Source organism: Lagenorhynchus albirostris, chromosome 2, assembly GCF_949774975.1.
Source record: "Lagenorhynchus albirostris chromosome 2, mLagAlb1.1, whole genome shotgun sequence".
Taxonomy (NCBI): Eukaryota; Metazoa; Chordata; class Mammalia; order Artiodactyla; family Delphinidae; genus Lagenorhynchus; species Lagenorhynchus albirostris.
The window spans coordinates 181,628,833-181,655,308 of record NC_083096.1 but is presented as its reverse complement, the minus strand read 5'-3'; the positions used below and the strand labels follow the sequence as shown (position 1 = coordinate 181,655,308).

General features: G+C 54.8%; 2 protein-coding genes and 1 long non-coding RNA gene across 3 annotated transcripts; 2 read left to right on the top strand and 1 right to left on the bottom strand.

Annotated features, from left to right (window-relative positions):
• Positions 1-733: 733 nt before the first annotated feature.
• Positions 734-11,554, bottom strand: KLHL21 (kelch like family member 21). Its single transcript, XM_060141576.1, has 4 exons — positions 10,469-11,554; positions 7,534-7,939; positions 4,130-4,202; positions 734-2,144 (listed from the first exon to the last, which is right to left on the bottom strand). Exons 1-4 carry the CDS (start codon positions 11,487-11,489, stop codon positions 1,851-1,853), a joined length of 1,794 nt encoding a protein of 597 aa, XP_059997559.1. The 5' UTR covers positions 11,490-11,554; the 3' UTR covers positions 734-1,850.
• LOC132515278 (uncharacterized) lies at positions 10,827-13,551 on the top strand. Its single transcript, XR_009539111.1, has 2 exons — positions 10,827-12,018; positions 12,905-13,551. It is a non-coding gene; the product is annotated as an uncharacterized LOC132515278 (long non-coding RNA).
• Positions 13,552-17,907: 4,356 nt separating this feature from the next.
• On the top strand, positions 17,908-25,891 carry PHF13 (PHD finger protein 13). Its single transcript, XM_060141577.1, has 4 exons — positions 17,908-18,306; positions 20,691-20,792; positions 22,207-22,741; positions 23,186-25,891. Exons 1-4 carry the CDS (start codon positions 18,268-18,270, stop codon positions 23,410-23,412), a joined length of 903 nt encoding a protein of 300 aa, XP_059997560.1. The 5' UTR covers positions 17,908-18,267; the 3' UTR covers positions 23,413-25,891.
• The last annotated feature ends 585 nt before the right edge of the window (positions 25,892-26,476 follow it).

Genomic DNA, 26,476 nt, shown 5'->3' with positions numbered 1-26,476 from the left:
AAAAGGTCTCAGTAACCCCTGGGAAGTGAAGTGAGGGCTGTGGAGAGGGAGCAACTAGGGCTGCGACCACCCTGGGGGGAGGGGCAGGCGAGCCCCAACTCACCAAGGGAGGACACTCAGACCAGGATGGGTGACCTGGGGGCGGGTCCCCAAGGGAGCAGAGGGCCGAGCATCCACCCTGGCTAAGGCCTGAGGCAGGAAGTACCAACCCCACATCCCCTGCCTTCCCACCGTGCCTGCCACGCCGGGGGCTTGGAGTGGCCAGCTGAGCCGCAGTGCAAGGCGAATGGAAGGGCTGGCTGGGAGCCGTGGCCACTCCAGCAGGGGTTCCAGAGCAAGACGGCTGACCTGACAGCGGCGGCCCCCCACCAGGGCTCCTCGAGGGACGAGGGACGCAGGAGGGAAGGCAGGGGCCCGCCCGACAGCCCCAAAGCTTCTGGCCAACAAAAGGGCTTTAAGTGCCACTTGTGAAGCGATGGTGAGAAAACTTTTTTTTTTCTTGTTAAGAACACATTGTTGAACATTTACCTAACGAGGAAAACGTAACCGCCCTCCCCTCTGGAAGGGAAGGAGGACAAATTCAAGTAAAGGCTACTTTGGAAACCATGAGAGTACAAGACCACCAATCCACCGTTCGCACTCCTCAGAGAAAACCAGGGACGTGACACCAGCTACGGGGGTTCCCAGGAGCTGCTTCTGCCACCCTCCTGGAGAAGCCTGGGCTTCTGAGGGGCTTAAGACACCCTCCCACCCTGCAGAAAGCTTCGGCAATGGGACGGGGAGAGGTTAAAGATCAAACCAACCGGACCCCGTTTCTAGCTGCCTGCCCCCCTTCTAAGGAAGGGCCAACTGTGTTTGAAAGCTTGTGACCACCTGCTGAGGCTGCCCCACCCCGGGCTTCCTTGAGAAGCAACAGGATCCTCCGCTCACAGGCCGCAAGGGCAAGGGCGCCTGCAGCTGTCTGCCTGGCTGGGCTTCAGCGACAAAGTCCCAGGGCCTCCCAGTGAGGAGCTATGACCTTGCACTTTCGTCCTCTGCCGAACTGGCCTGGGACGAAGGGCCCGGAGGCCCCCAAGCCAGGTGGGGCTACACCAACTGGTGGGTGTGTGGACAGGGACCCCCAGCACCTGCGTCGGCCCAGGTCCACTGGAGACAGAAACTCAGCAGGTCTCTCTGGGCCCCCTTCAAGGCCACACGCCAGTCCATTCCCACTGCCCTGTGCCCCTAGGTCTGAGCTCACCTCCAGGAGGCGTACCCACAAGGAGTGTTTTGGTGCAAGACCCCAGCAGGGCCGAGGAGCTGGTCAGGCAGACCCCCTGCATCTGGGGAGCTGGCTCGCTGGGTGTCCAGCACTGGCCATGGAGGGTGGGACCCCACTGCAGCCATTGTCTGCCTGATTCTCGATGCTCTGGGACAGCAGGGCCTGCAGGGAGGCCACTCTCACACTCTCCTGGAAGGACCCCTGCTCCTCCACTCATACCCAGAAGTGGCCCTCCTCTCCCAAGGGGGGAGCAAGTAGGCACAGGTGGTGGCTGCAGGAGGTGCACGTGCCTTCATTGGTGAGGTGGGCCTGCAGTGGGGGTGACTTACTGGAACCAGAGACGTGGTGGCGGAGGCAGCTCTTCCTGGACCAAGGGAGCGGCATTCACAACGGGCCTTGGCCCCAGCAGCTGTGACTCACACGCACGGAGACTCTCCAGCTGTCAGATCCTGAGGCTTGCTCGCTCGCTCGCTCGGCAGCCCCTGAGCCCACGCTCCAGCCAACCTGTCCCGGTGCACGAAGGATGGGGGTGCTACCCCCTGAGGTGCTGGGTTACCTGCACCAAGGCCCTCCCCGGGCCGGGCCGGGGCTAGTGCAGCTCGGCGGGGTTCTGTGGCGGCCGGGGCCGGCCCACACCCATGTCACTGCTGCCACTGTCCGGCTCAAAGCCACGGCCCCCCAAGGGCGTCTGGGGCATGAACTGTCGGAAAATGCTGACGCTGCCGTGCCAGAAAGTGGGCTCTGGGAGCCGTCCCACCACGCTCCACGCCCGGGTCTCTGGGTCGTAGGCCTCCACCACGTCGGAGAGTTCAAAGGTATTGTCGTAGCCCCCAGAGACGTAGAGCTTCCCTCCAAGGACGGCCAGGCTGCCCCCTACATGCACCTGTGGGCCAAGGGGGGCGGTGAGTGGAGGCTGGCAGTCAGGGCAGGGGCGAGCCCCAGAGCGCCTCTCCATGGGGAAGGTGCCTGGGGCCCTTGGGAGGGGCAGCCTTGGCACTTCCTACACCCCAGCTAGGACACAGGGGTCACATGCCACAGCGGGTCCCTATGGTGGTCAAGGGGCCATGGAGGCACTCTCCCCGTGAGCAGCATCAGCCCTGCAAAGCAGGCATGACTGTCTCCCCATCTCCTCCCACCGCAATTACTGATTTGTTTATTTATGGCTGCGATGGGTTGCTACACACGGGCTTTCTCTAGTTGCAGCGAGCGGGGGGCTACTCTTCCTTGCGGTGCGCCGGCTTCTCATTGCGGTGGCTTCTCTCATTGCGGAGCACAGGCTCTAGGCCTGCAGGCTTCGGTAGTTGTGGCACGCGGGCTCAATAGTTGTGGCTCGCGGGCTCTAGAGCGCAGGCTCAGTAGTTGTGGCGCACGGCCTTAGTTGTTCCACGGCATGGGGGATCTTCCCGGACCAGGGATCGAACCCGTTTCCCCTGCCAATGCAGGCGGATTCTTAACCACTGCGCCAGCAGGGAAGCCCTGTTCTCCCCCATCTTACAGATGGGAAAACTGAGCCTCATACAGCCGACAGCAGCAGAGCTGGGACTTGATCCAAAGTCTGAGCTTTGAACCACGAGGCTGGACTATCCCATCTTGCCCAAGACCTGCTATAATGAGTACGTGTAGCTCACTATGGGGAAAACCAAAGTTATATTTCCTAACTGTAAAGATGTTATTTATTTAAAAATATATATATATATTTTTTGGCGGCTGTGCTGCGTGGCTTGTGGGATCTTAGTCCCCTGACTAGGAATTGAATCTGGGCCCTCGGCAGTGAAAGCGAGGAGTCCTAACCACTGGACTGACAGGGAATTCCCCTAAAGATGTTAAATAAGCTGTAGAGGTATCAGGAGAGCAGGTTTGGAAATTTTTTTTTTTTTTGGTCACGCTGCACGGCTTGCTTGCAGGATCTTAGTTCCCCGACCAGAGATCAAACCCATGCCCCCTGCGGTGGACGTGCTAACCACTGGACCGCCAGAGAACTCCCAGGTTTGGAAATTTTAAGGAAGACAGAAAATAAAGATATAGGCAGGGGCTTCCCTGGTGGCGCAGTGGTTGAGGGTCTGCCTGCCAATGCAGGGGACACGGGTTTGTGCCCCGGTCCGGGAAGATCCCACGTGCCGCGGAGCGGCTGGGCCCGTGAGCCATGGCCGCTGAGCCTGCACGTCCGGAGCCTGTGCTCCGCAATGGGAGAGGCCACAACAGTGAGAGGCCCGTGTACTGCAAAAAAAAAATAAAAGATATAGGCGGGTGTAGATGTGTATCTGAGACTAAGGAGATTGCTTGTGTAGCCAAAAGCCACCCAGCCTTCCCGGCTCTATCACATTGTGAAACTCAGCACCCTCTTCTCAATAAGCAAAGAGAGGTGAGACCCCATTAGGCAGCAAAAGTGTGGGTACACAGCAGGTGCTCAATAAGTGCACTCCCAAGGTCAATCCCCAAAGACCTCCTTGTCTGACCTCACCCCCCTGTTGCCCCCTTGTTCACTCTTCTCCAGCCACACCAGGCTGAGGGCTTGTTCCATGAACACACCAGGCATGCTCTACCCCAGGGCCTTTGCACTTGCTGTCCCTCTGTGGAACACTTCCCCAGCGTGCTCTCTGGCTCATGGCAGGTACTCAATGAACACTGGTCCGAATGGATGAACTCACTAAGCTGTGTGACCATGGCATCTTATTTAAGGTCTCTGTTTCAGTGACCCTCGAGTACAAGTCGAGGACAACGGCAGCCCTCTGTGCATGAAGGTAACACCAGGAAAGGGCCCAACACAGGGCCCTGCCCACCAGGACTGCATCCCAAACTTACGTTGACACTTCGGTTGGAAACCAGAACCAGCTTGTGCTCCCATTGCTGGCGTGTCTGCAAACTTACCTGATTCATCGATGGGATCTTATCCCATTCGTTCTTGGTGGGGTTATATACGTCCACCTCAGCAGAGTCGTCCCTGGGGAGTGGAGGGGGGAAGGAGGAGGAAGAACGGGTCAGAGTGACTAGGCAGCGCCTGAGTGTGAAGGGCTGGAGAGGAGGGTCCTCCGGGCCCATCTCCTTTGGGGACCTCTGTGATGCTATCTGGCAGCCCACCGGCCAGTGGGACCCTATCCCTGGTTCGCAGGGGCTGACTTCACCTATCTGGCCTGGGCTCTGAGGCCGGAACCCAGCCACGCTCCACAAACCCAAAGATCGCGCTCTCGGGTGCTACAACGCTTCCCCGCAGCCCAGCACCAACACAGCTGCCCCTCCCCTTCGCTGAGGTCACCCAGCCTGGCCTCAGATCTTGAACTGGTAGTGGCCCTTCCCGCCAGTCTCCACTCACCCTTCCTCAGCTCACTTGGGCCACCTCTCAGGACAGCCTTCCGTGGCTGACCAGTCTAGGCCAGGCCTCCCGGCCCACTGCGCAGCCCCCGTGCCCTGGACCACTGCTCGGCCACTGCCCTCCCACCACTGTCAGTCCCTCGATCCCACCCCATTCACTGCTGCATCCTAAGTGCCCGGCAGGGTGACCGGAGTCCCAGGAATAAGGACACCAGCACTGCCCTCCCCTTTGGGCTCAGGCTCCTTCAATCCCGTCTGACAGGCTCCTGATACCTGCAATACAAGGCTCAAAGGCATAGCCTCGAAAAACAGACACTACCCCCAAATAGGAGTATTGACGGTAACGACGGTCACAGGTCAGGGATCAGCAGAAAGGCCAGAGAGTAAATACTTCAGGGCTTGCCAAGCAGACAGTCTCTGTAGCAGGTCCCCAGCGCTGCAGCTGAGAACAAATGCAGCCACAGTCGTATAAACAAAGGGGCTGGCTGCATTCCCATAAAGCCTTATTTATGGACACAAATTTGAATTTCACATAACTTTTCACACGTCACGAAGTATTACTCACAAAGTATTACTCACTTTGATTTTTTCCTCCAGCCACAGAATGTAAAAACCACCCTTAGTTTGTGGCATACAAGATGATGATAATTGATATGGGAACCCGCTGGGCTGCCCCCCGACCCCTGCAGAGACACAGGAGCTGCAGCCAGAAGGTGCCAGGCTGGACAACGCTCTCGGCTTCTGCCTCTGTGGGCGCTGGGACAGCCCAGCCCGGGAGCCACGTTAAGTGGGGACTGAGGCAGAGCACTGCTGGAGGCGCGGGCGGGGGCCACCGGTCACTGCTCAGAGCCCAGGGCAGCAGCAGCCCACAGGCTGCGGCCTCCACGCAGCGTGGACCCTTCCTGTGGACCGGAGCTACCCCGACAGGTGGCATTCTGAGCAGTGAGATGCGGCTGAGGCACCAAAGTGCGTGGACAGAGCGCAGGAACGCTCGAGCACACGAGACCCAGGCCCCTGGCCTCGCCCACACTCTCAGGTGAGGCCAGGCCCGCACTACTCGACAGGCTGCCCTTCTAGACCACTCACCCTCTTGGCCGGTTTGGCGGTGTGCAGTGTGCAGTGAGCAGAGTTGAGCCCACCTCCCGGGCCCCCCATGGCTCAGGCGACCCTGTACAAAGGCTAACAGAGGACCTGGGGGGCACCCTAATGCTCACACGTGGGGCAGTTTAGCAGCTGACCAGTGACCCCGACGAGGAGGAGGCAGGCACAGGGGCCTTCCCTCCAAAGACCGGTCCTTGGGCACCTCTCGTTCTAGGACCACGGCGGAGGGGGTGGGGGATGAGGGGAGGACATTCTCAAAGTTGCGCAGCCTGGAACTGCCACGAGGGGCTGAAGCCAAGGCTCCGGCACCCTCATGAGCTGTCCTTATAGCCATCTCCACCCCCATCTTTGAAGACATGACCTGGGGGAGGGAGAGCTGGGCGAAGGGTCAGATGATGTTTTGTAACAGGACCGGGAGCTGGCTGGGATTCTGGGGCTTTCTCAGAGCAGATCTTCACTTCCTAGGATACGGGGAGGCCTGGCCCCTTGGCCACCTGCGTGACAAGCAACACCACCTCGGTTCCAGATGTGTTCTCCCTGAAAGCCTGGGAAGGCACCTGGAGTCTGGGGGAGGGGCAGCTCAGACCGTGAGGGGGTGTGGGCCGAGAAGCACAGTGTCCCTGTCCCCAGAGGCTCCCAATTCAAAGTCGCAGGCAGAAAGGGGACAGAGGGGATGGCCGTTCACACCTTACCCTTTCCTTCTGATCTCGTACCTTCAGGCAGGCTCTAGGCCAGGGAGGGGAGCGGCAGGTACACACACCTGCAGCACGTATGTACGTGCACATGTACGCAGAAGCTGTGAGCTCCTAGTTCCTTGGACGCCTACTGGCCCATCAGGAGGGGGCATGTCGCTGTGCCAAGTCATCAAGACTCACAGATGCATGGTGACCCACCGGCTGCCCAGCTCCGCTGCAGGCTGCCGAGGCCACAGCCTGGCCCAGGGAGGCTGTGATGTGGTGACGGTACACGGGACCTGCGCTGGATGTCCTTGGTCCTAACCCTGTGCCACCACGTAAAGCCTGTGGTTGTGAGCAAGTCCCTTACCCCTCTAAGTCTCTGTTTTGCCACCTGTGAAATGGGGATGACAGTGGTGCCCATCTCAGCAGACAGTCATGGGGATCAGCTGTGAAAATGCCCATGAAACAGGCAACCGGAGCTCGGACCCCAACACGCTAACTACTGTCATCGTTCCCACAGGCAGCTCTGGGCCTGGTCAGTATCAGGCTCCTCCCTGGTCCTGGGTGGCTGTGGGATCTTTGGAGAACAGCATTCTTTCAGCAAGACTCACCAGCCCTCCCTGTGCCAGGCCAGGCGGGAAGGGATAGACAGAGCGTGCGGAAACGCACTGAACACACAAGTGCTGCTTTCCGCAGAGGGGGCAGGGCTGATCCCTCCGCCTGGCACCAGCCCGCTGGTGAGCAAAGGGTCCCTCTATCAAGGCCACCCCACCCCAAAGACTCAAGTGTCCAGAAAGCTCTCCTCTGGTCTTTTTAAGATGCAAAGTCCCTCTCAGGTAGGACAGGTGGTTCCTTTTAGTAAAGGCCACATGAGACCAACAAGGGCTTTTAGTGGGACCCACCAGGCGAAGTCCAGCCAAAGAGACACAACTGATTTAGCTTCTATGAATCTCAAAAAGTTCTCTGCGAGGACCTAGCTCCAACCCACCTGGGATCCTCAGAGGCCACAGAAACCGTTCTAAAGAATGGGGGCAGAACAAAGGCGCCAGGTCAGAAAGACCCAGCCCCAGAGCCCAGTGTGGCCTCAGTTTCCTCATCTGTGAAATGGGGAGAACAGTAAAGATGAGCTTAGCATAGGACCTGGTAAAAAAGATCACGCAGTGGCCTTGGCCCCTAGGGACTCACCTGATGAAGTACATGAGTCCATTCAGAGTCACTGTCTTGGGGGCAAAGGACCAGGGTGGGAGCTGACCACAGTCCACCAGCGACCATAGGTCCATGTCTGGGTTGTAGCACTGCATCACCATGGTCTCTTTGCCGGCCAGGGAGCCGATGGCGTAGAGCCGGCCTCGGCAGGCCGTGGTGGAACAATTGTCCATGGGGTAGGTCATGGGCTGCAAGGCCTCCCAGGAGTCAGTGGTGTGGTCGTAGCGCTCCGTGCTGTCTGCGGCCACCACGTACAGCAGCCCATCCAGCACGGAGGAGCTGTGGTACTCCCGGGCCTTCAGCATGGGCGCCACCTCCGTCCACTCGTTCACGCTTGAGTTGTACCTCCACACGCAGTCGTAGAGCCGGGAGCCATCGGACCCGCCTGCCGGGGCAGACAACGTGCAGATGGTCAGCCCACACTGACTCAGGGTGATTCACCCACCCGCGACTCCCTGAATTTCTCAGAGGGGGAAAGACAACCCTCTCATCTTGGGGGAGGGATAACCCTCACCTGGCTCCATGTAAACACACATCCTCTCTCACCAAGGCCGGGCCAGGGGCCCCGGCAACGCGTAGGCTGACCGCTGCCCAGGAGGATGGCCATAAAAACACCACCAGGGCTTCCCTGGTGGCGCAGGGGTTGAGAGTCCACCTGCCGATGCAGGGGACACGGGTTCGTGCCCCGGTCCGGGAGGATCCCACATGCCGCGGAGCGGCTGGGCCCGTGAGCCATGGCCGCTGAGCCTGCGCGTCCGGAGCCTGTGCTCCGCAACAGGAGAGGCCACAACAGTGAGAGGCCCGCATACCATAAAAAACAAACAAAAAACACCACCAAATCTCTGCGGGCCAAGCCAAGGCTCAGGGGCCGCAATTCTAAGTAAACAGCAATCTCAGTCTGGACTCCCCGCACAAGCAGTCTAACACCTCAGCTGACTGGGGCATCAGGCCGTACAGTCCATGCTCCTGGGGAGCCACAAAGCATGTGGGTGGGGGGCCCAGGGTCTTGTCCACCGAATTCTAGGCTTCCCGGGCGGCCCCTAACCAAGGCTGTGCCAGGATGAGTTGAGCGGAAATCTACAGCACCCTGCAAGCAAGAAACCTAACACAGAAAGTGATGCTACCGGGACTTCCCTGGCGGTCCAGCAGTTAAGACTCCGCACTTCCACTGCAGGGGGCCCAGGTTCAATCCCTGGTTGGGAACTAAGACCCTGCATGGTGAGGCCAAGAAAAAAAAGAAAGTGATGCTATGAGTGGACTTCGGGGGTTGTATTTCTTGATTTATATGCAAGTTACTGACATGTTTTGTTTGGAAAAAACTCATCGAGCTGTACAAGTATGATGTATACTTTTCTGTTTATATTTCAAAAAAAAGGCTTAAAACCAAACAAACAAACAAAGTCCAGTGGTACTGGCTATAGCCACAAATTAAACCAGGTTCACCTAAGACATTAGAATTCCCACAGTATGAAGGGACCCCAAGAAGCCTGGGGGTTGCATTCCTCTATTGCCCCAAGGCTGGGGCCACAGGGCAGAGCAGAGCCGGCCTGACATTCTATCCGGCTCATAGCCCTGAGCTTTTAGAGGGAGAAGGCAGGGTCCTTGTAAAGTCCTCTCTGCCTCCTTCCTTTTAAAGGAGAACTGTGTCAAAGGCAGCTGAAGCCTTCTTCCTTCCAAAGGAGAACCGTGTCAAAGGCAGCTGAAGTCGCTTTCTCATCCCCCCGCCCCGTGAAATTCCCTAGAGGCAGCTGTAGGGACCCACTCAGCCACCTGTCTAAACCCAAAGGATTAGCTGCTCAGCTGAGACATTTATGGAAAGGTGTGCAAAGTTGGGGCGAGTCTCACCAGTTCTGGGAATTCACCGGCCAGACTTCTGTGGTGGGGGAGTGGGAACGGTGGTCCCCAAACAACACAGGGCCAACCTCAGGTTGGAAAGGGACTGATTCCCGCAGAGGCTGGACCTGGAGCTGCAGGCCAAGGAAGCTGTGGCCACAGGGCCGAGCCGGTCCTTAGGCCGGGATGCGCCCCACTTGTCAGCTCAGGGCCGGCTTTCTCCGGACCGTGCCAGGCTGGACACAGTGCCATGATGGCACAGCCGGGGCCTCCCAGCCTGATCCAGCCCTCTGCTGGCCCCAAGTGCAGGCCTGGTCGGTTCTTTCCTTATATAGCCGTCACACAGACCGCCCCTCCTCACCCCACTCAAGGAGGTAGACTCATGTTTGAACTGGGATTTATCTTTAACGAAAAATGTGGGAGATGCCCAGGACGAGGGCGGGCTGGGACACGCCCAGCATGACTCGGCAGTGTTTTGGGGTTTGAGCCAAGTAACTGGAAGAAAACCTCTTAGCATGTGACTCTGTTTACAGTCGCTGGGCAGGGAGCAGCCTAAACACCACGTGACCCAAGCGCAGGGCCTAGGTCCAAGCCCTGTCACTGGTGACCAAGTGTGCTGCTCAGCCATGAGGGAGAAATCCCCCGTGGGGGGGGTGGGGGGGGAGAATGGATGTATCACAGGGTGTCAGTCCCTGGCCCGTCCCCAGATTCCTTAGGGAGAAAAAGAAAGCACTCATTGTGCGGGGTGACTGCCCCAGTATCTTGCAACCTAATGGGGGCATCACCCGGGCAAGGAGGAGGCTGCCCAGGCAGGTCCAGCATGCTGGGAAGAGACCCACAAACAGCTACTTGTCCCACTCACACAAGGGGTTCTTCTTCTAGATCTTAAGTATCAACCCTAGAAACGTACGTGCGTGCCAGCCTGGGGGAGAAGGAGGGGGAAGGGAAGTGGCCACTTGCACCCAGGGGCGGTCCCGGCATTCCAGGTATTGCGGGTTCTCCTGCAGGTGGATGTATTCCCCCAGCGGGGCGGGGGTCCAGACGGCCCAGAGTCCTCCTGACCAGCCCCCAGCCCACTCACCCGTCACGTAGATGTCGTTGCCCAGCGCCACGATGCTGTAGCCCCCGCCCAGGTGGTCGGGGAACTCGGCCAAGTAGCGCCACTGGCCCGTCTGTGGATTGTAGCAGTCGACGGTGACCAGCTCGTCGCAATCCTGGTCGCAACCGCCCACCAGCACGAGGATCTCCGCGAGGCCGGTTGAGGGGCGCGGGCGCATCCGGGGACAGGGCCCGCGGTCGTGGCGGTCGTAACGCGCTGCCTGGAAGTCGCGCGCCTCGCGCAGTAGGCGCAGGCAGGGCGGGCAGCGGGCCACCAGCGGCTCGGCCTCGACGTGCGCCAGCAGGTAGAAGCGGCGCACGAAAGGCAGGCGCACGGCCTCGAGCAGCTGCGGCCAGTGCGCGGCGCGCCGCGGCGGGTCGGCGCGCACCCAGCGCAGCGCCAGCTGGTAGGCGGCCTCCTCCTTGGGCACGCACAGCCCGTCGTCGCGCAGGTAGCGCAGCAGCCGCGCCAGGGGCAGCCGCTCCAGCTGCTCGGCGCCCAGCTCGCCCACGTGGCGCAGGATGAAGCGCTGCGCCGCGCTCGCCAGCCCCGCGCAGCTGAAGGCCTCGGCGAAGTCCTGCATGTCCAGGCAGTTGGTCAGGTCGAGCTGCTGCTGTAGGAAGGCGCCGCACGCCTCCTTCACGGCCGGGAACTGCAGCAGGTCGGCGGCGCGCAGCAGCGGCTCAGCGTTGTCGCCGCTCACCGCCACGCGGCCCGTGTAGCTGAAGTCGAGCAGCAGCTGCAGCATGTCGGGCGGCACGCCATGCAGGCGCACCCGCTCGGCGCGGCTCTCGCGCAGCTGCCCGGCGAACATGGCGCGGAAGTAGGGGCTGGCGGCCGCCAGCACGGCGCGGTGCGCCGGGAAGTCGCGCCCTCCCGCTGCCTCCAGGGTCACGTCCAGGAACTTGCGCTCGGCGCGGAGCTGGCTCAGGCCGCGCAGCAGGCTTAGCGCGTGCGCAGGATCCGAGAAGGGTAGCACGGCTAGGGGCGCCGGCCGCTCCATGGCGCCTTGGCTGGGGGCGCGGGGCCGCTGCGCGCGCGCGCTACTCGGAAAATCCGCCGCCAGGGCCAGCGGGAGAGACACTAGGAGCTGGTCGCCCCGGCTATAAATAGGGCCGGGCGCCTCGGCCTCCGGGGGGGCGGGGGCCGGGCGGGGGCGGGGCGTCACCGGCACCGCCCACTTAACCCCTCCGGGCCCGGCGCCGCCGCCCGTCCTGCCACCCGGCTGAGCTCGCTGACTCGCCTCCCCTCGCGTGCTCCCGCCCCCGCGCTCCAGGCTGAGTCACCGCCGCCCGCGCCCGTTCCCTCTCTCCGCCCTTCCGGGGCTTCCTGCAGCCTCCCGCCGACGCCCGAGACGGGGACACCGGGTGACAAGGGTCCTCTCCGAGGGGCGGCCCTGCCGTGCGCTGGGATCGGGGGCCTCCAGGGCCTGCCCACCACCTACTCGGGCCCGGCTGCTGAACAAAACCCGGTGGTGGCGGAGGAAGCCACCCCTTTCGCGCCAGACTTCCCAACTGCTCCCGGGCGACTCGGTACAATGGCTTTTTTTTTTTTTTTTTTTGAATTCCACTAGTTCCAAGGGTTGCTAGTTAACCCTATCTCGGGACAGGTTTCAAACGACAGAATTTCTTTCTTTTCTTTTCTTTTTTTTTTTACAATTCAGGAACAGAGCAGGAACAATTACAAGTTTTTTAGGTGACTTTTTTTCTTGGCGCATCCGTAAGGGACACGGGGCCAGGTGCCAGGAATCTGCTCCACTGTGTTCCTGCAGGAGTTTCAAACTTGACTAACGCGGTCGTTAACTTTCGTCAGCGCAGAAGGCGCAATTTTAGTTTCCGAGTCATAGAGACTCTTTCAGGCTCCTGAGCTACCCTCTGAAGGGGTCATCCTGGCCTCCTCGCCCTTCCTCTCCTGGAAATGGAAGTGGGAAAGGCAGAAATCAGGGTAGGAAAAATCCATGAGAATTCGTAAGAATATACTATTAAGCTGAACAAAAAGCTGAAGCATCAGAAAATAATTCCAGGGAAAAAATAGTTTTTCCTATTCCATGAGAGGGGCACTAGGTACCTGGGGGTCAGGGCCCTCAGCTCAAGGTCAGACAGGGGACTGCCTTAAAAACCAGGGGATGTGGCTGTTCAGAGATGTCACAGTCACGTGTGGGGTGACCGTGAAGAAAGAAATCTTCCTTACTTTGGTTCCAATAGATACAATGCCAGGACTGTGTTTTCACTGAAACCATATGAAAAAGTTCCCTCACTTGAAAGCCATTTTTTTCTTTAGTTTAATGTATGTTTTGCTCAGTTTTAGAAAAGACCCTTAAATGTATTGTTTGTAATGATAAAAATAAAGTTATATCTAACTGTCTAAAAAAAAAAAAGAAAGAAAGAAAAGACCTTTATTCCACTTCTTGTGTTGCAGATGAAACCTGAGTTTCTGTTATTGGATAGCAACCCCCATGCCCTGTGGGCTTGGCAAAGACATTCCAGACAGCAGCCTCATTCCGCCCACGTGTGTCCCAGGGCAGGCCAGGCACACCAGGAGTTGCTGTCATTTCTTGGTTCCAGCTCAGTCGGCACAGCCTTTGGAGAAGACATCTTGGTTTTATTCCATCTCTGACATGCAAACTGTAGGCTTTCTCTTCTACTTGTGAATCTCCCATCATCTTGCCGTGAGAAGGTATCTAGTCTAAATGTCAGTATGGGAAGCACAGGCCTAAGTCAGAAAGCATTCAGGTACCCAGGCGGGCTGCCTGTTGCCCATAGATGGACTGTTCACACAGCTATTAACAGCAGCAGCAGCATTCCTGGGCCCAGGAGCCCGGCCAATAAGCTTACTTGCTCAGGCTTTGTGACAAGAAAGTCTAAGTAGCCAGGAAGTGGGATGTTTGTAGGGAAAAGTACTACAGTCCCTCTGGGTCAGAACTCATCCACCTGGTATAAATCAAATCTTTTAAATGTTTCTGTAGTTAAGAACCGAGCCCAGTTTTATGTATTCCTAACAACAGGGGGTTATTTAACTGATGTTTCAGCCTTACTCTGAAGACTAATGATGCAATATTGATTGAATGGAAAGATGTTCATGTTATAATGTCCAGCAAACAATCTGATTACCCATAGTATGACCCCATTTGTTAATTAATTTATTTTTATTTTGGCCATGCGGTGCATGCAGGATCTTAGCATGCGGGATCTTAGTTTCCTGACCAGGGATCGAACCCGTGCCCCATTTGTTATACGTGTTCGTATGCCTACCAAAAAACTGTGAAGGTAACATTTTCTCTAGGTGGCTAGGTTTGTTTTGTTGTTTTTTCTTGCCTGCATTTTCTGTCTTTCTGTACTAAACATATATACCCTGTGTATTAAAGAAATATTAAAAGTTCAAAATAAAAAGTTCAGTTCTTGAGGGAAAAAAGTATATTATTAATAGCCCAGACCTAACAGATTATTTGAAGCCATGTGTATATATCTATGTCAATAAAGGAATGTGGTTAGAAAAGAAAGGAACAGATTTAGACTTATCAGCTGTGTTTGGAATTTTGAATAACCTGCTAACCCAAGCATGCTATTTAGTTCCCCCCTTTTTTTTTTTGCTCATTAATCTCATGTGTTCAAAATGGGAATGTGCGAAATTCATTCACTGCGGTATGACAATGTGATGGATACAGTCAGCAAACTGTATTAACTAAGGGGATTTAAACTTCTCAAATATCATCCAACACCCTGGCATGGTGGAAACACCATTGTTTGGTGAGGAAGGTGTTAACTCTGGCCAACAAGCAATAGTTTGTGAGAAAATGGATTTAAAGACTAAACTTGAGCCATGAGAGTTTTAGAAGTGTACCTCTTCTAAAACCATGAAAATGGTCTTTGTCTAAGTAACTTTATGATAATGTAATACAACGTGAATTAACAAATAATGGTACTGTTTCATTAAAAAAATGAAAACTACTTAATTTTGATATTTGAATTCTGATTTTAGGCAGACAGGACAAGAGGTAACTGAGATAATTTTAAAAGCTGCTGTTACATCCTTTTTCCTTTCTTTGAGAGCATATAGGAACACATACCATAGCATTTATAGAGTCAAAAAGAGATTGCATCTTTTTCATATTACACACTGATTTTTTCTGATTCTGGGCTGCCTAAGGTGTGGTTTGTAATGCGCTTACTACATATAAACTTCTTCCTTTAAGGAATGTTACAGTATTCTCTATTAAGAGCATTATTATATGTAAATGATATACTGCAAGTAAACACATTTAAATAGTTTGGCGCATAGGGTTAGCTATTAATCTTTATATTTTACCTGTATAAACCATAACACGAGAAATTCATTTGACTCTTCTATGCACAGGTAATTTTCCTCACTATATGAAAAGCTGACAATACTTAGTTTAGAAATTTATTAATGATTTAAAATTATTCACACATATATTCTTTTTTTTGTTATTTTTTATTAAAAATTTTTTTTATTCACACATATGTATATTCATACAGCAGTCAAGGTACTAAAAATTAAAAACAATACAGTTTTGAGGAATTTTCACTTATTTTCCTCTCCTGGAAATGGGAGTGAGAAAGGCAGAAACCTGAAGATAGGAAAAATCCATAAGAATATCCTATTAAGCCGAACAAAAAGCTGAAGCACTAAAAAATAATCTCAGGAGAAGTAAACCTTTGGTTATGTTTATAACTACACTGGAGCACAGGGAATTAAAACGGAGGCAGAAGGCATTCCTGAATTTTCCCCAAGTGACTGCAGTGTAGCTGGTGAGATTTAGGAAGGTGAAACTATATTTGGTAACCCAATTAAAAGAACTACATTCTCAAGCTACTTACTGGGAAACCATTCTTAGTATTTTGAAACTTGTCATAACCTGTGCTAATGTTGGCTTTTGTCTTCCTCTTTCCTGAGTAACTATAATCATCTGACAGTTAGCATTCAGCAGCAGGTGTTTTTTGTTTTTTGCTTTTTAAAGCAGAAAACAAGGATCTGGCTACTGTGGCTAATGCTCTTGCATTGGTCTTGGGATTCTAGATTTGCCCCCTGGAGCCCAGGAGTGGTACAGTATACCTGAGAAATAAACTAAATATGTTGAAGAAACCTAAGCCTGTCATACAGAGAAAACTAGCTTTATTATCCCCACAGCTACACATTATGCTGTTGAATTTGGGTCAATTATTGGCGTTACAGTCCTTTCTCAGGCTAGGGAAGGGATGATAGATATTAACATCTAAACCAAAGGGCCAAATTTCTAAGGGAAATCAAAGGAAGGAGAGACAAAGGGCTTCCTCCGTGAAGTTTTCTATTTCACCTGAGTGGCAGGCAGGGAGACAAGCAGAGTACACCTGGTGTATTGGTCGCCTCTGTGTACTAAGAACTTATTCAAGAGATAACTATTGGATACCTATTCTGAGCAAGAGTTATCACTGTCACATGACAGAATCCAAGTTTGGTATTTTCTTAGTGTGACTGAGTGGTCCAATATAGGTCCCTGAATTCTAGGCTCTTTTGTCATCAAGCCCATTATGACTATGAACAAGTTCTTTATTTCAGTTTCTTAATTGGGTGGGTGGGGGGGGAATTTAATGTTTACTACATGCAAAATTATACCAGAGGGAATAATGATCAATTTAAAAAAATTCCTCTTTATTCATTTGGACTTTGCCTCCAATAATTATTGTTTTTTTTGGTATTTACACCTTTAAACTACCAATAGGATAATGTCCTTCTTGGCCCTTTCGGTATTCAGGCGAAACAAGCTGCCCTGGGTGAGTCTGACCCTGGGCAGCATTGGCTTACCTCAGGACATTTGCTCTGGCCTCACCGATCAGATAACATCCCAAATCTGGCTAAAGCATCTGAATGTGACAAGTCTGCAAGAAGATGTTAATGATGTTTCCACAGGCTAAATCCAATGTCTGTTTTTATCTTACCAGCTTTGTGAAGCACCTCAATTTGCTGTCACCTCTGGGGAGCCCTCCAATCTTTGAAGATCTTGCTAAAATAATATTTTGAAAAAAGTGGCAACAGTCATAACAGTAAACTACTACTTATTGAGGCAAGTTACACATTTTATAGCTAAGGTAACTGAGGCTTAGAGAAGTATTTCTAAGATAAGTCAGTCTCGTAACCACTAAGTGTTTCCATCAGAATTATCTTAACCGCAGAAATAGCAAGAGCCAACCAATGTAGCACTCCCTACCTCGGAAAGAATCTCATCTTTTAGGGGTTCTTCCGGTCATCGCTCTGATGTATATGCAGATGAGTCACTTTTCTGATTTGAATTTAAAATTTTATGTCACTCCTCTTTAACAGTTTCTTTGTCTTCGAAGCTACCAAATATGTGATTGAATCATTTGCATTTCGTATACAGAATTTTTTTTCCTTTCAAATGGTTATTAAAAATAATTTAAGTACGTGAGGCCTCCTCATGGGAAGTTTATCAGAGCAGTTAATTTTCAACTAAGTGTTCAGAGTCAATCAACCTTCAACATATAAAGTTGTAAAATACTCTGCGGCGCAGCATTTCAACACTGCCAACTCCTCAATTAAATATCAGTAAACAAAGTCAATGTCAACACCAAATATCTCTATCAGGTTTTCGCCTCACCCACTGTTGTAATCCTGTGAGGACTATATTCAGGAAATAATTCAAGGCAAAGTGAGAAAACAGGAGTGGTCTCAAGGTCAGGCGAAGAGGGGAAAAACGTATTTAAAGCAAACATCTTCTCAAACACCAGCAACACTGGTGTAGTTTCTAAAAATGCGGTGGTAACCCGACACCTCGCAGTGTTTCCTACTGGGGAGACTAGGGCGGTCCCACCCCGCCTGGTCTCGGACCGCCGTCCCGGACCCCCAGGGCAAGGAGGAGCCGGCCAGAAAAGCCACAGCCGCGAAAACAAGTTCGCTCCGCCCGGTCCAGGGCGCGGGGATTCAGCCGTGGGGCGGCTGCGACGTCAGCGCCCAGCGCCCCGGCATGGGCCATGGGGACCCCAGCCCCACAAAGGTGCACAGACCTCAAATCCCGAAGGCGAAAGAGGAGGCGCCAGCCGCCGCCTCCCGTCGCTACCAAGGCCGTCAGCCCCTCCCCCATTCGCCGGGGCGACCCCTGACCTCCCCCGCCCCCGCGGAGACCGAGGCGCTACCGCTCGCGCTGCCCCTCCCCCATCGCCGAGCCGGCCCGAGCCCCCGCACCTCCCCCGCTCCGGAGGTCTCAGGTCCCGGAGCCACCGCCTCCGTAGACCGGGCAGCCGCCGCGGGGCTCCCTGGGGGTTGGAGTCCTCGAGGGGACCTTTGTGCGCCTCAGCCGCGGAACGGGGGACTAAGACTCCCACAATGCCCTGCTCCCACTCCCGCGCCACGCCCCCTCACCGTCGGTTTCACGTCACCCCAGACTACATTTCCCGACAGCCCTCGCGGCTCTCCCGCCCTCCCTCCGGAGACACGAGCCGAACTGGGCGTCAGGTCGGGGAGCCGGTCGGGTTCCCGCTCGCCGCCGCCGCCGCCGCCCCCTCCGCAGCGACTCTCCCGCCTCTCCAGTCGCGCTGGTCGCGGGAGCTGCATCGACAACTCTGCTCGGCTGTGGAGCCGCCGGCCCGAGAGTACAGTGCCCGGGACGCGACACACCGAGCCCCTCATCATCTCCAGTCGGGGCGACCCCTCCCGGGTCCGCCCTCGCCCTACGCGGCCGCCGGAGCCCCCGGCCCCGAGCGGCCCCGCGGCCCGGCGCCCGCAGCTCGGCCCCAGCACTCCCGCTGTCGCCGCCCCCCACCCTGAACATGGACTCCGACTCCTGCGCCGCCGCTTTCCACCCGGAGGTGAGTGAGAGCTGCGTCCCGATAGCCCCTAACCGCCTCCACCCCGATCCGATGCTTCCGGAGCCGGACCCCCGCCGGCCGAGCGCCGCCCTCCCCTCCCCCAGCTATCCTTCGTCGCCCCCCGGGTGCCCAACCCCGCCCCCCACTCGGGCCCGCGCCCGGTCTTCCCCGCCCGCTCTCTCCTTGGTGTCCCTTCCGCGGGTGTCCGCGTCCTCCCGGCGCCGCTTCCCTCGGGTTGCCGCGATCACCCCTCCCGGCCTCGCGTAGCCCGGGGACCTGTCTGCGCCCCCGGCCCCTCCCCGCCGGCCTGGCTTACCCTTTCCCCGCCCCCGGGGAGTCAGTCCGAGCTGCCTCCGCCCCGCGCTTCCGCTTCTCGGAGGAATCCCCCACCCCCTCCCGGAGGGGCTCGCGGCCCCCTCGGACGGGGACTCCGTTCCTCGCGCCCTCGCCTCCTCCCCTAATCCCTCGGGCCCGGTGGCCCGCGCCCCGCCCCCTAATTCCCGCTCGGCCCCCGCCCCCTCCGGCTGGGGTGGGGGAGGCTCGTCCTTCGGGGTCCCCACCCCCGCGGCGGCCCGAGCCTTGCTCCCACCCCGGGCACGCTCGAGTCCCCCTCCGGGGCCCCCTCCCTCGAGCTTGACTCGCCCCGCCCCAGCTCCCCCTCCTTCCGGGGATCGGCCCTCGGTTCTCCCGGCCGACCCCCGCCCCGCCGCGGTCCCCTCCCCTTCTCCCTCCCGAGGCCCGCCGAGTCCGGGGTGCGGGTCTGGCCGCGGGCGGGTGGGGGAGGGGAGGCGGCGCCGGTCGGGCTCGTCTGCCGCGCTGCCGCCTCGGGGGCTCGCGGGGCCTGCCAGTACCGGAGCCCGAATCGTGCCCGGCTACTCGCGCCCCCTCCCCCGAGGGATGGGCCCCGCACTTTCCGGGGCCGAGTGTCGGCGGGGGGCGGCTTCCGCGGGAGGGCGGGGAGGGGGCCGCACCGCCATCTGCTTTTCCTACAGGCGGCGGGGCCAGGGCGGCGGGCGCGGTAAGGGGCGGCGCGGCTTCCCCGCCCCGGGCCCGAGGCCCCCGCCGCCTCCCACTCTGCGTCCGTCCCGGCTGCTGACCCACTTCTGCACGTTCCCCGCCGAAATAAAACTTCTCCCCGAGAGTTTGAGGGCCGCGGCCCTCCCACCCGGCCGGAGGGAGGGCGGTCAGTTCTTCCCGGGGAGGGGGCAGGCTCTCCCCCTCGCAGGAAGGGCTGGGCACCGCGCGGACTCCGGCGCTCCGCTGACCTGCGCGGCCCTCAGGGTCCGGGCGGCCGAGGGGTGGGGTCAGAAGCGGTTTGCTAGCACCGAGTTGAGAAAATCAAAAGTGTAGCCCTTGGAAGGAGACCTGCGGGTGGCAGGCCTGGGCCGCGCAGTTTTCCGGGCGCGCTGGGCTGGGGCGGGTCCAGGAGCCCACCGCCTCGTTTCCTCCCCCACTTTCACTCTATCGTGGAGCGGGCCCTTAGGCTCTGGAGGTGTTAGCCGAGCTCCTAAGGATGGGCTTGGGGTGGGTGATGAAATGCTTGCAGAAAACCTAAGTGCGCTAGTCGAATGAACCTAAGTGAAACACAGTTGCTTTGCTTAGGAGCAAATAAGAGCTTTTTCTTTTGGAGCTCCTCTCTTCCTCTGGAGGAAATCTGTTCTTGTCGAGGGCGTTTCTTGATTGAATGGGGATGGGACACACAAGCCAAAACTTCTAGTATTTCATCTTTAGCGTGCAAATGGTAGTAGCGGGATTGTTTCTGGTTTATCCTCTGAGTTGGGGAATATTTATTTGGGTGCCTGGCCCCCGGATGTTGAAGCAGTGGAGGGACCATCCGGGGAAGTGTCTCGTCTGGAGGAGAGAGCCTGGTAGGAGGAAGGGGTCCTCACGCAGCCCTGGCTCGGGGTGGGGGGGGGTCAGGCGAGATTCAGGTCCAGGGTCCCAGGTCTGAGTTCTGAATGTTACGGAGTAGTTGACTTTTGAAGTCACTTAAAAGACTTTAGTTACAGCTGCAGCAGGAGCTTATTTTCAAAGTGGAAAATTTGTGGCAAAAAAGGCTCTTGATAGGCCTGTAGAAACTAACAGATAATGTCAAAAAAAGAGCCACATGACTGCTAAGAAATAGACTTTTGTGCAAGCTTTTATCTCCTAACCAGTTTCCCAGTATTCTTGGCATAACATCATAATACCCCCCCTTTCAACTTCTGAACACAGTGTTATTTCTTGACCCAAACTTCCCTTATCTTGTTCTAGAGTGTCTGTAAATCTAGGGTGTATTTGTGACTGGCAGCTCCTAAAAGCCCCAGCTTGCCTAGTTTTGTTTCTGCGACCCCCCCTGTACATGTCTGCTTTCAAACGCCCTCCCTTTCCTCGCTTGTTAACAGGAGTACTCCCCCAGTTCCAAGAGGCGCAGGACCGTGGAGGATTTCAACAAGTTCTGCACCTTTGTCTTGGCCTACGCAGGCTACATCCCTTATCCAAAGGAGGTAATTTTCAGCACTTTTGACTTCTTGCCGGCAGCAAAACCAGAGTGTTTGACACGGTGGTGGCTCTGGAAGGGATTCCCTGGGACGACTTGAGTCAATAGTCGGGCAGAACTCTATCTTGCAAAGTTGGACCAGCCTGGGAAGTGGTGCAGGCTTGTCTCGAAACAGTTTGATAAACTTTCAAAGTTTGCTTACAAATAATGTTTTTGATATCTGCCTGCTTTTAACGGCCCATACTTATCAGGGGCTTCCTACGGCCAGGCGCTCGTTTTTGGCCGTTACAGTGATATGCGGTGGGAGCTATTATTTATCTCCATTTTATTTTATTTGTTGTTTGATTATTTTGGCTGCACTGCGCTGTGTGGCTTGCGGGATCATAGTTCCCCCGACCCAGGATCGAACCCGGGCCCCGGCAATGAAAGTGCCGAGTGCTAACCACTGGACCGCCAGGGAATTCCCTGTGTATCTCCATTTTAAAGATGAGGACACTGGGGCACAGAGAGGGAACTCCTTATCCTGGGTCACAGGCTAATCGGTGGTGGAGCCTGGGGTTCAAGCTGATCAGATGGTCAGGCCCAGTCCACCCTGCCCTGCCTGGTGGGTGGCTTCCTGGTTGCTATGCACACCACATTGCAGAATCTTCAGGGACTCGTGGCCAAAATCCCATGTAAATGAAGGCATTTTTCTTTTCTTGCTGAGAAATGGGCAGAACTGTGGACCAGCGCTGCCATGGTGCGCAAACTTCAGGGGCTTCGTCATATTATGTAAGGCTAAAGAGAAAGGAATCCAGTATTTCTAGGAGGCCAAACCCAGCACTGGCTGACTGTTTCTGCCACCAGCTAGGTGGATAATGCTTGCATCGTGCCATGCAGAACGTTGCCACTATTTGCAAATAAAAGTGCTTGACTGATCTGAAGGAACCATAGAGTTGAACTCACTGCTTTGGGGCAGTAATTACCTACTTTGACTTTGCAATATTTTGAGACATCAGAAAATCCTCACAATTATTTTACATTCACTTAATTTAAAACGTACATCCTTTGGGAGGACAAATTGAGGGGAGATTGTACAATCAGGAAAGATAAGAGTGTGAGAGCGTTTTCAGCACTCCTTTCACAGATACGTATTGAGTATCAACTAAGTTCCTGACTCGGGCAGGGGGGAGGGTTGAGCAAGGGCTGGAGGGTCCTCTGTGTGGGTTCATGTTCTAGCTGGAAGGTCACACTAAAGAACTAATGACACTGTTCCTAAAGAATAATGCTGGTGAGAGCTGGGAAGCTCCAGCTTGTGCATCTCCCACGTTTGCAGCCCGACCTGGCCGGGGGCCCTGGGGAGCTCTGCTCTGGGCCAGCTCTTGGTGCTGGGGGCTGTTTGGGATAATCAGAACCCGCCACCTTTGTCTCTGTCCTTTCAGGAACTCCCTTTGAGGAGCAGCCCCAGCCCTGCAAATAGCACTGCTGGTACCATTGACAGTGATGGCTGGGAGGCTGGTTTCAGCGACATCTCGTCCACCGTGCCCTTGCCAGTCTCTGACCGCTGCTTTGGCCACCTGCAGCCCACCCTCCTGCAGCGAGCCAAGCCCAGTAATTTCCTGCTGGACAGAAAGAAGACCGACAAGCTGAAGAAGAAGAAGAAGAGGAAGCGAAGGGACAGTGATGTGCCCGGGAAGGAGGGCTACATGGGGGGTTTGCTGCAGCTGGAAGCCGCCGACCCATATGCAGAGACCCCCACGAGCCCTACCCTGCAGGATATCCCCCAGGCCCCCGGCGACCCTTGTTCGGGCTGGGACTCCGACACTCCTTCCAGTGGGTCTTGTGCCACGGTGTCACCGGATCAGGTCAAAGAGATAAAAACTGAAGGCAAACGGACTATCGTCCGGCAGGGCAAGCAGGTGGTGTTCCGGGACGAGGACAGCACCGGCAACGATGAGGACATCATGGTGGATTCAGGTGAGTGGCCCCTGAAGGACGGCGTGCCACGGGCGGGTGGTCAGACGAGGGGATGGTAAGAGGGGTCTCAGCGCGGTCCCTTCCTTGGAGTGTGACAGTGGAGCGTGCCCTACCACCTTCAGGGGAAAAGGTGCAAGAAAGTGGATGCCGAGATGTTTAGGAAGGGGTGATCGCAGCTGAGGACAGCTGAGATTCCAGAACAGACCTCGAAATGTAAAAATAACGCAGCTCGTAAGTAAACACCTCGCAGGTAATTCCTGGTGCCACGTGTTTCAGTGCGCTTTTTGTGCATTTGCTGCATTTTAAGAGGGAAGTATCGGTTTCACCGCAGCTCAGCTGCTCTGTCCTATTGGAGAGCAGCTTTCCTGACGGAGAGGGGCTTTCCTGACGGAGAGGGGTTGTGAGAAGTTTTCTCCCTCCTCTTATGTGGTTCTCTCCTTTCAGACGACGACTCCTGGGACCTCGTCACCTGCTTCTGCATGAAGCCATTTGCTGGCCGCCCCATGATAGAGTGTAATGAGTGCCATACCTGGATTCACCTGTCCTGTGCGAAAATCCGGAAGTCCAACGTTCCGGAAGTGTTTGTCTGCCAAAAGTGCCGGGACTCCAAGTTTGACATCCGCCGTTCCAACCGGTCCCGAATGGGCTCCCGGAAGCTGTTTCTGGACTGACTGCTGGAGAGCAAGCAGACTGTGGGCGAGGAATCGGAAGGGACGATGGGCCTGCTGGCCCTGGTCTTAGTTGAGCACAGAACTCTCAGCTCTGGTGCGGGCAGACCCCTGCCATTCAGGTGCCTAAGCGAAAGGACCAGCTGTCCAAGGTATAAACTGTACATAGCCAGTGACTGAATAAAATCCTCGTTGGCCAAAGCTGCTGCTAGAGCTGTGTTCTCTGCAGTGGAGGTGGACTACACACCCAAGCGCAGTGGGTTTGGTCCAGCTGAAGATGAGGGTACGTGGTAGTTGTGAATTCTTACTCTCATTGTTAACAAACTCCCGCCAATTGGAACAAGTGCTAGCTGTTACTCCTGCTTCCGCTGTGTTGGCGAGAGGAGATGTTCAGTTTCCCCGGCCTGTTTATGAACAGCCATACCTGTAAGCTTCTTCTCGAGTGTAAGTCTTTTATCATAGGCGTCTGTACAGCAACCATCAAAGCTGCCCCTCCCTTAGTGGTCCGCCCTCTCCCCTGCCTTGGGGGCTGCCCGCTGGAGTCCTCTGGTCTCACCCTGAGAGGAGCCTGGGGGTGGGCTAGCTAGTGACCCCCAGGTTTCCTTCTGTTTGTTAAAAGGAACAGTATGCAGCTGCTTCTCTGCGGAAAGGGGGGTCGGTTCGGGGGGCGGTCAAGGTGGCCCGTGTTCATAACTCAGTTTCCTGTTTTGCACGATGTAAAAAAAACCTGTCTTTTTGCACGAAATAGCCAAAAGTATTGGTATACTTCTGCCTTGGGTTCCCTTTCTCTCCAGTTGGCTTCTGAGGGCCTTGGGGGTGCCCAGCAAGCTGTTTTCAAGCGAGGGGGCACTCGGATTCTCTCCTTGTCTCTCTCCCTCACTTTTTTCTAGTAGCAGCATTAAAGGTTAGGCAGTCACTGGGGAACCATGTTCCTCTACATAGAGGGGTAAGGGAAAATTGGGAGGAAGGCTTCTCCCACGGGTTTTTCTTAGTATGCCCCTCATACAGGCTGGCCTGTTGGTTGCATGGGGCAAGGTTAGGACTTTGAAGCCTTTCTTTTGGTTTGAAGTGGTGAGTGAGTGATATGGTAACATCAGTCTCCAGGAATGTACCACTGAACTGTGCAGAGTTCCTTAGGTCTAAACTAGGACCCTGGACTGGGGAGACCCCTGTGCAGGCCAGCTCTGGAGAAGCCTGGGAGTTTGGAGCCCCTGCAGGCCTTTGCTTGAGGGCAGTGTGGTCCGGGACACTGGTGGTTCTGGGGCTCGAGGGAGAGGGAGGGCTTCAGCTTTCTCTGAAGTTGACATTGCTCTTTAGCAGTTCAAATACTTGTTCTCAAAAATGTTTTTTTTTGTTAAAAAAAAAGTTCTTTTATAAATTGATCGGTATGTTTTCATAAACATCGTTTCCTATAAAGCGTGAAAAGGGAAGGATGCCCAAGTCAGTCATATTTATTTACATCTAGATGGACTCTCAAAAAAAGGAAGTAGGAAAAAAAAAAAAAGAAAAAAAAAAAGATGGACCCTCAGCCTCTCTGCTGGGGGCTTCTCCACGTGGTCCCCTTGTGCAGGGCCACCAGGTGAACTTGGTCCACATTCTCACACTGAAGCACCAGGGGGGTTGAACTGTAACTGGCTAATCAGAGCCTATATTTTGTCCTAGTATCTTTCATGGTTGGCCAGCCAACTGCCTTTTTGTTTTATTTTTAATTCTGTTGCTTCTATTAACACAAAAATAGAGAGAGTTTCTGAAACCCATTTTATTGTGTAGATCCCCAAGGGAGAAGTTCTGCTGTAGAGAAAAATAGTAAGAAGGTGGCTTAGAAACATCCTTCTCCTCAGACAACTGTCTGGCTCTGACTAGGGCAAACGTCCAGGAAAAGCTGGAGAGGAATTTGCCAAAGATCTGCCCCATGACATTGCCTGTCCCGTGTCTTCACCATGAGAGTAGCCAAAGTTTCAAAGTGTTTCTCTCTTTAAAGAAAAAAACAAAACTCCGCAAAGTTTTGAAAGTGTGTTTAAGAATAGGTGTGATTTTAGAGTGGAACTGCCAACCCTGGCAATTGCTGTATTGCTCTTAGAAGATTCAATTCCTGGTGACGCCTCTGGAAGGCATTTAATATTCATCTCCATTTCTGTTTCCTTCATTTCCTTTTTGTTCTTTTGACATGTTTACCCCTGTGGCTGGTGTCTAAGAAGTCAAGACACCTTGGTTTTTCTGTTAGAGTGAGCTGGGCAGCTGCAATCAGCATTATGCAAATTAGATACGGCCCATCTAGGGGCTCCTGGTTGGAGGCTAATGGAGTAGGGGGAGGGAAAGTTGTCACCCCAAAAGTAGGCCCCTCCCGTTGGCTTTGGCCAGGCCAGACACTTAACATCGTTTACATGGTTCTGCGTAATTATAAAGCTTATGTGTATAAAGCGAAGCTGTTTCTGTGAAACTGTATATTTTGTAAATAAATATATTGCTACTTTGAGGTTCATGTCTAGCTTCAGGTGTTTCTGTTGAAAGACTGTTCATCACCACCCCCAAACCATGATTAGTGAAGTGAAGACTTGGGAAGTCAGAGTCTGAGTTTGGTTCAGCAGGATGGAAAATGCTCACAGCCCTTAATATACTTTTCTAGTAAATTCTCCAGAAACAAACCGCAGTAGGAATGACAGGAATAGCTTTCACAGTTTCTTCATCCTCTTGTGCATTAGCTTAAATCCCAGTGAGTGGTTACCCTGCATTGTAAAAGCTGCCGCCTCCTCAGGTTCTGCAAGCGGGATTAGCGTATCCCCCGCCCCCCGCCCCGGGTGCTCCTCCTGCCCTTTACATTTGGGGGTCCCAAGTGGCTGAGCCTGTTCTGTCAATCAGCTGTGTCTGCCTAACTGATATGGTACCAGCTAGTGGTCAGCTAGTACTTCCTCCTGTGACGTTGGAGCTGCCAAAATGTGTGAATCAACACCTCTTAAAATCTTGAAAATAGTGGCCCAAGTGGGTGGTGAGCCTTGTCCAAGACTGTGGGTGGGTGTGAGGCTCCAAAGCAAGGAGGTGAAGGTGACGGGCTTCAGCGAACCGGGGT

Coding starts and splice junctions, on each gene's coding strand:
- PHF13 (XM_060141577.1), top strand. CDS start 18,268: ATGGACTCCGACTCCTGCGCCGCCGCTTTCCACCCGGAG. Junction 18,307..20,690: donor CCGCCGCTTTCCACCCGGAG/GTGAGTGAGAGC, acceptor GCTTGTTAACAG/GAGTACTCCCCCAGTTCCAA. Junction 20,793..22,206: donor ACATCCCTTATCCAAAGGAG/GTAATTTTCAGC, acceptor CTGTCCTTTCAG/GAACTCCCTTTGAGGAGCAG.
- KLHL21 (XM_060141576.1), bottom strand. CDS start 11,489: ATGGAGCGGCCGGCGCCCCTAGCCGTGCTACCCTTCTCGGATCCTGCG. Junction 4,203..7,533: donor GGACTCATGTACTTCATCAG/GTGAGTCCCTAG, acceptor TCCACTCCCCAG/GGACGACTCTGCTGAGGTGG. Junction 2,145..4,129: donor AGATCCCATCGATGAATCAG/GTAAGTTTGCAG, acceptor CTTGGCCCACAG/GTGCATGTAGGGGGCAGCCT.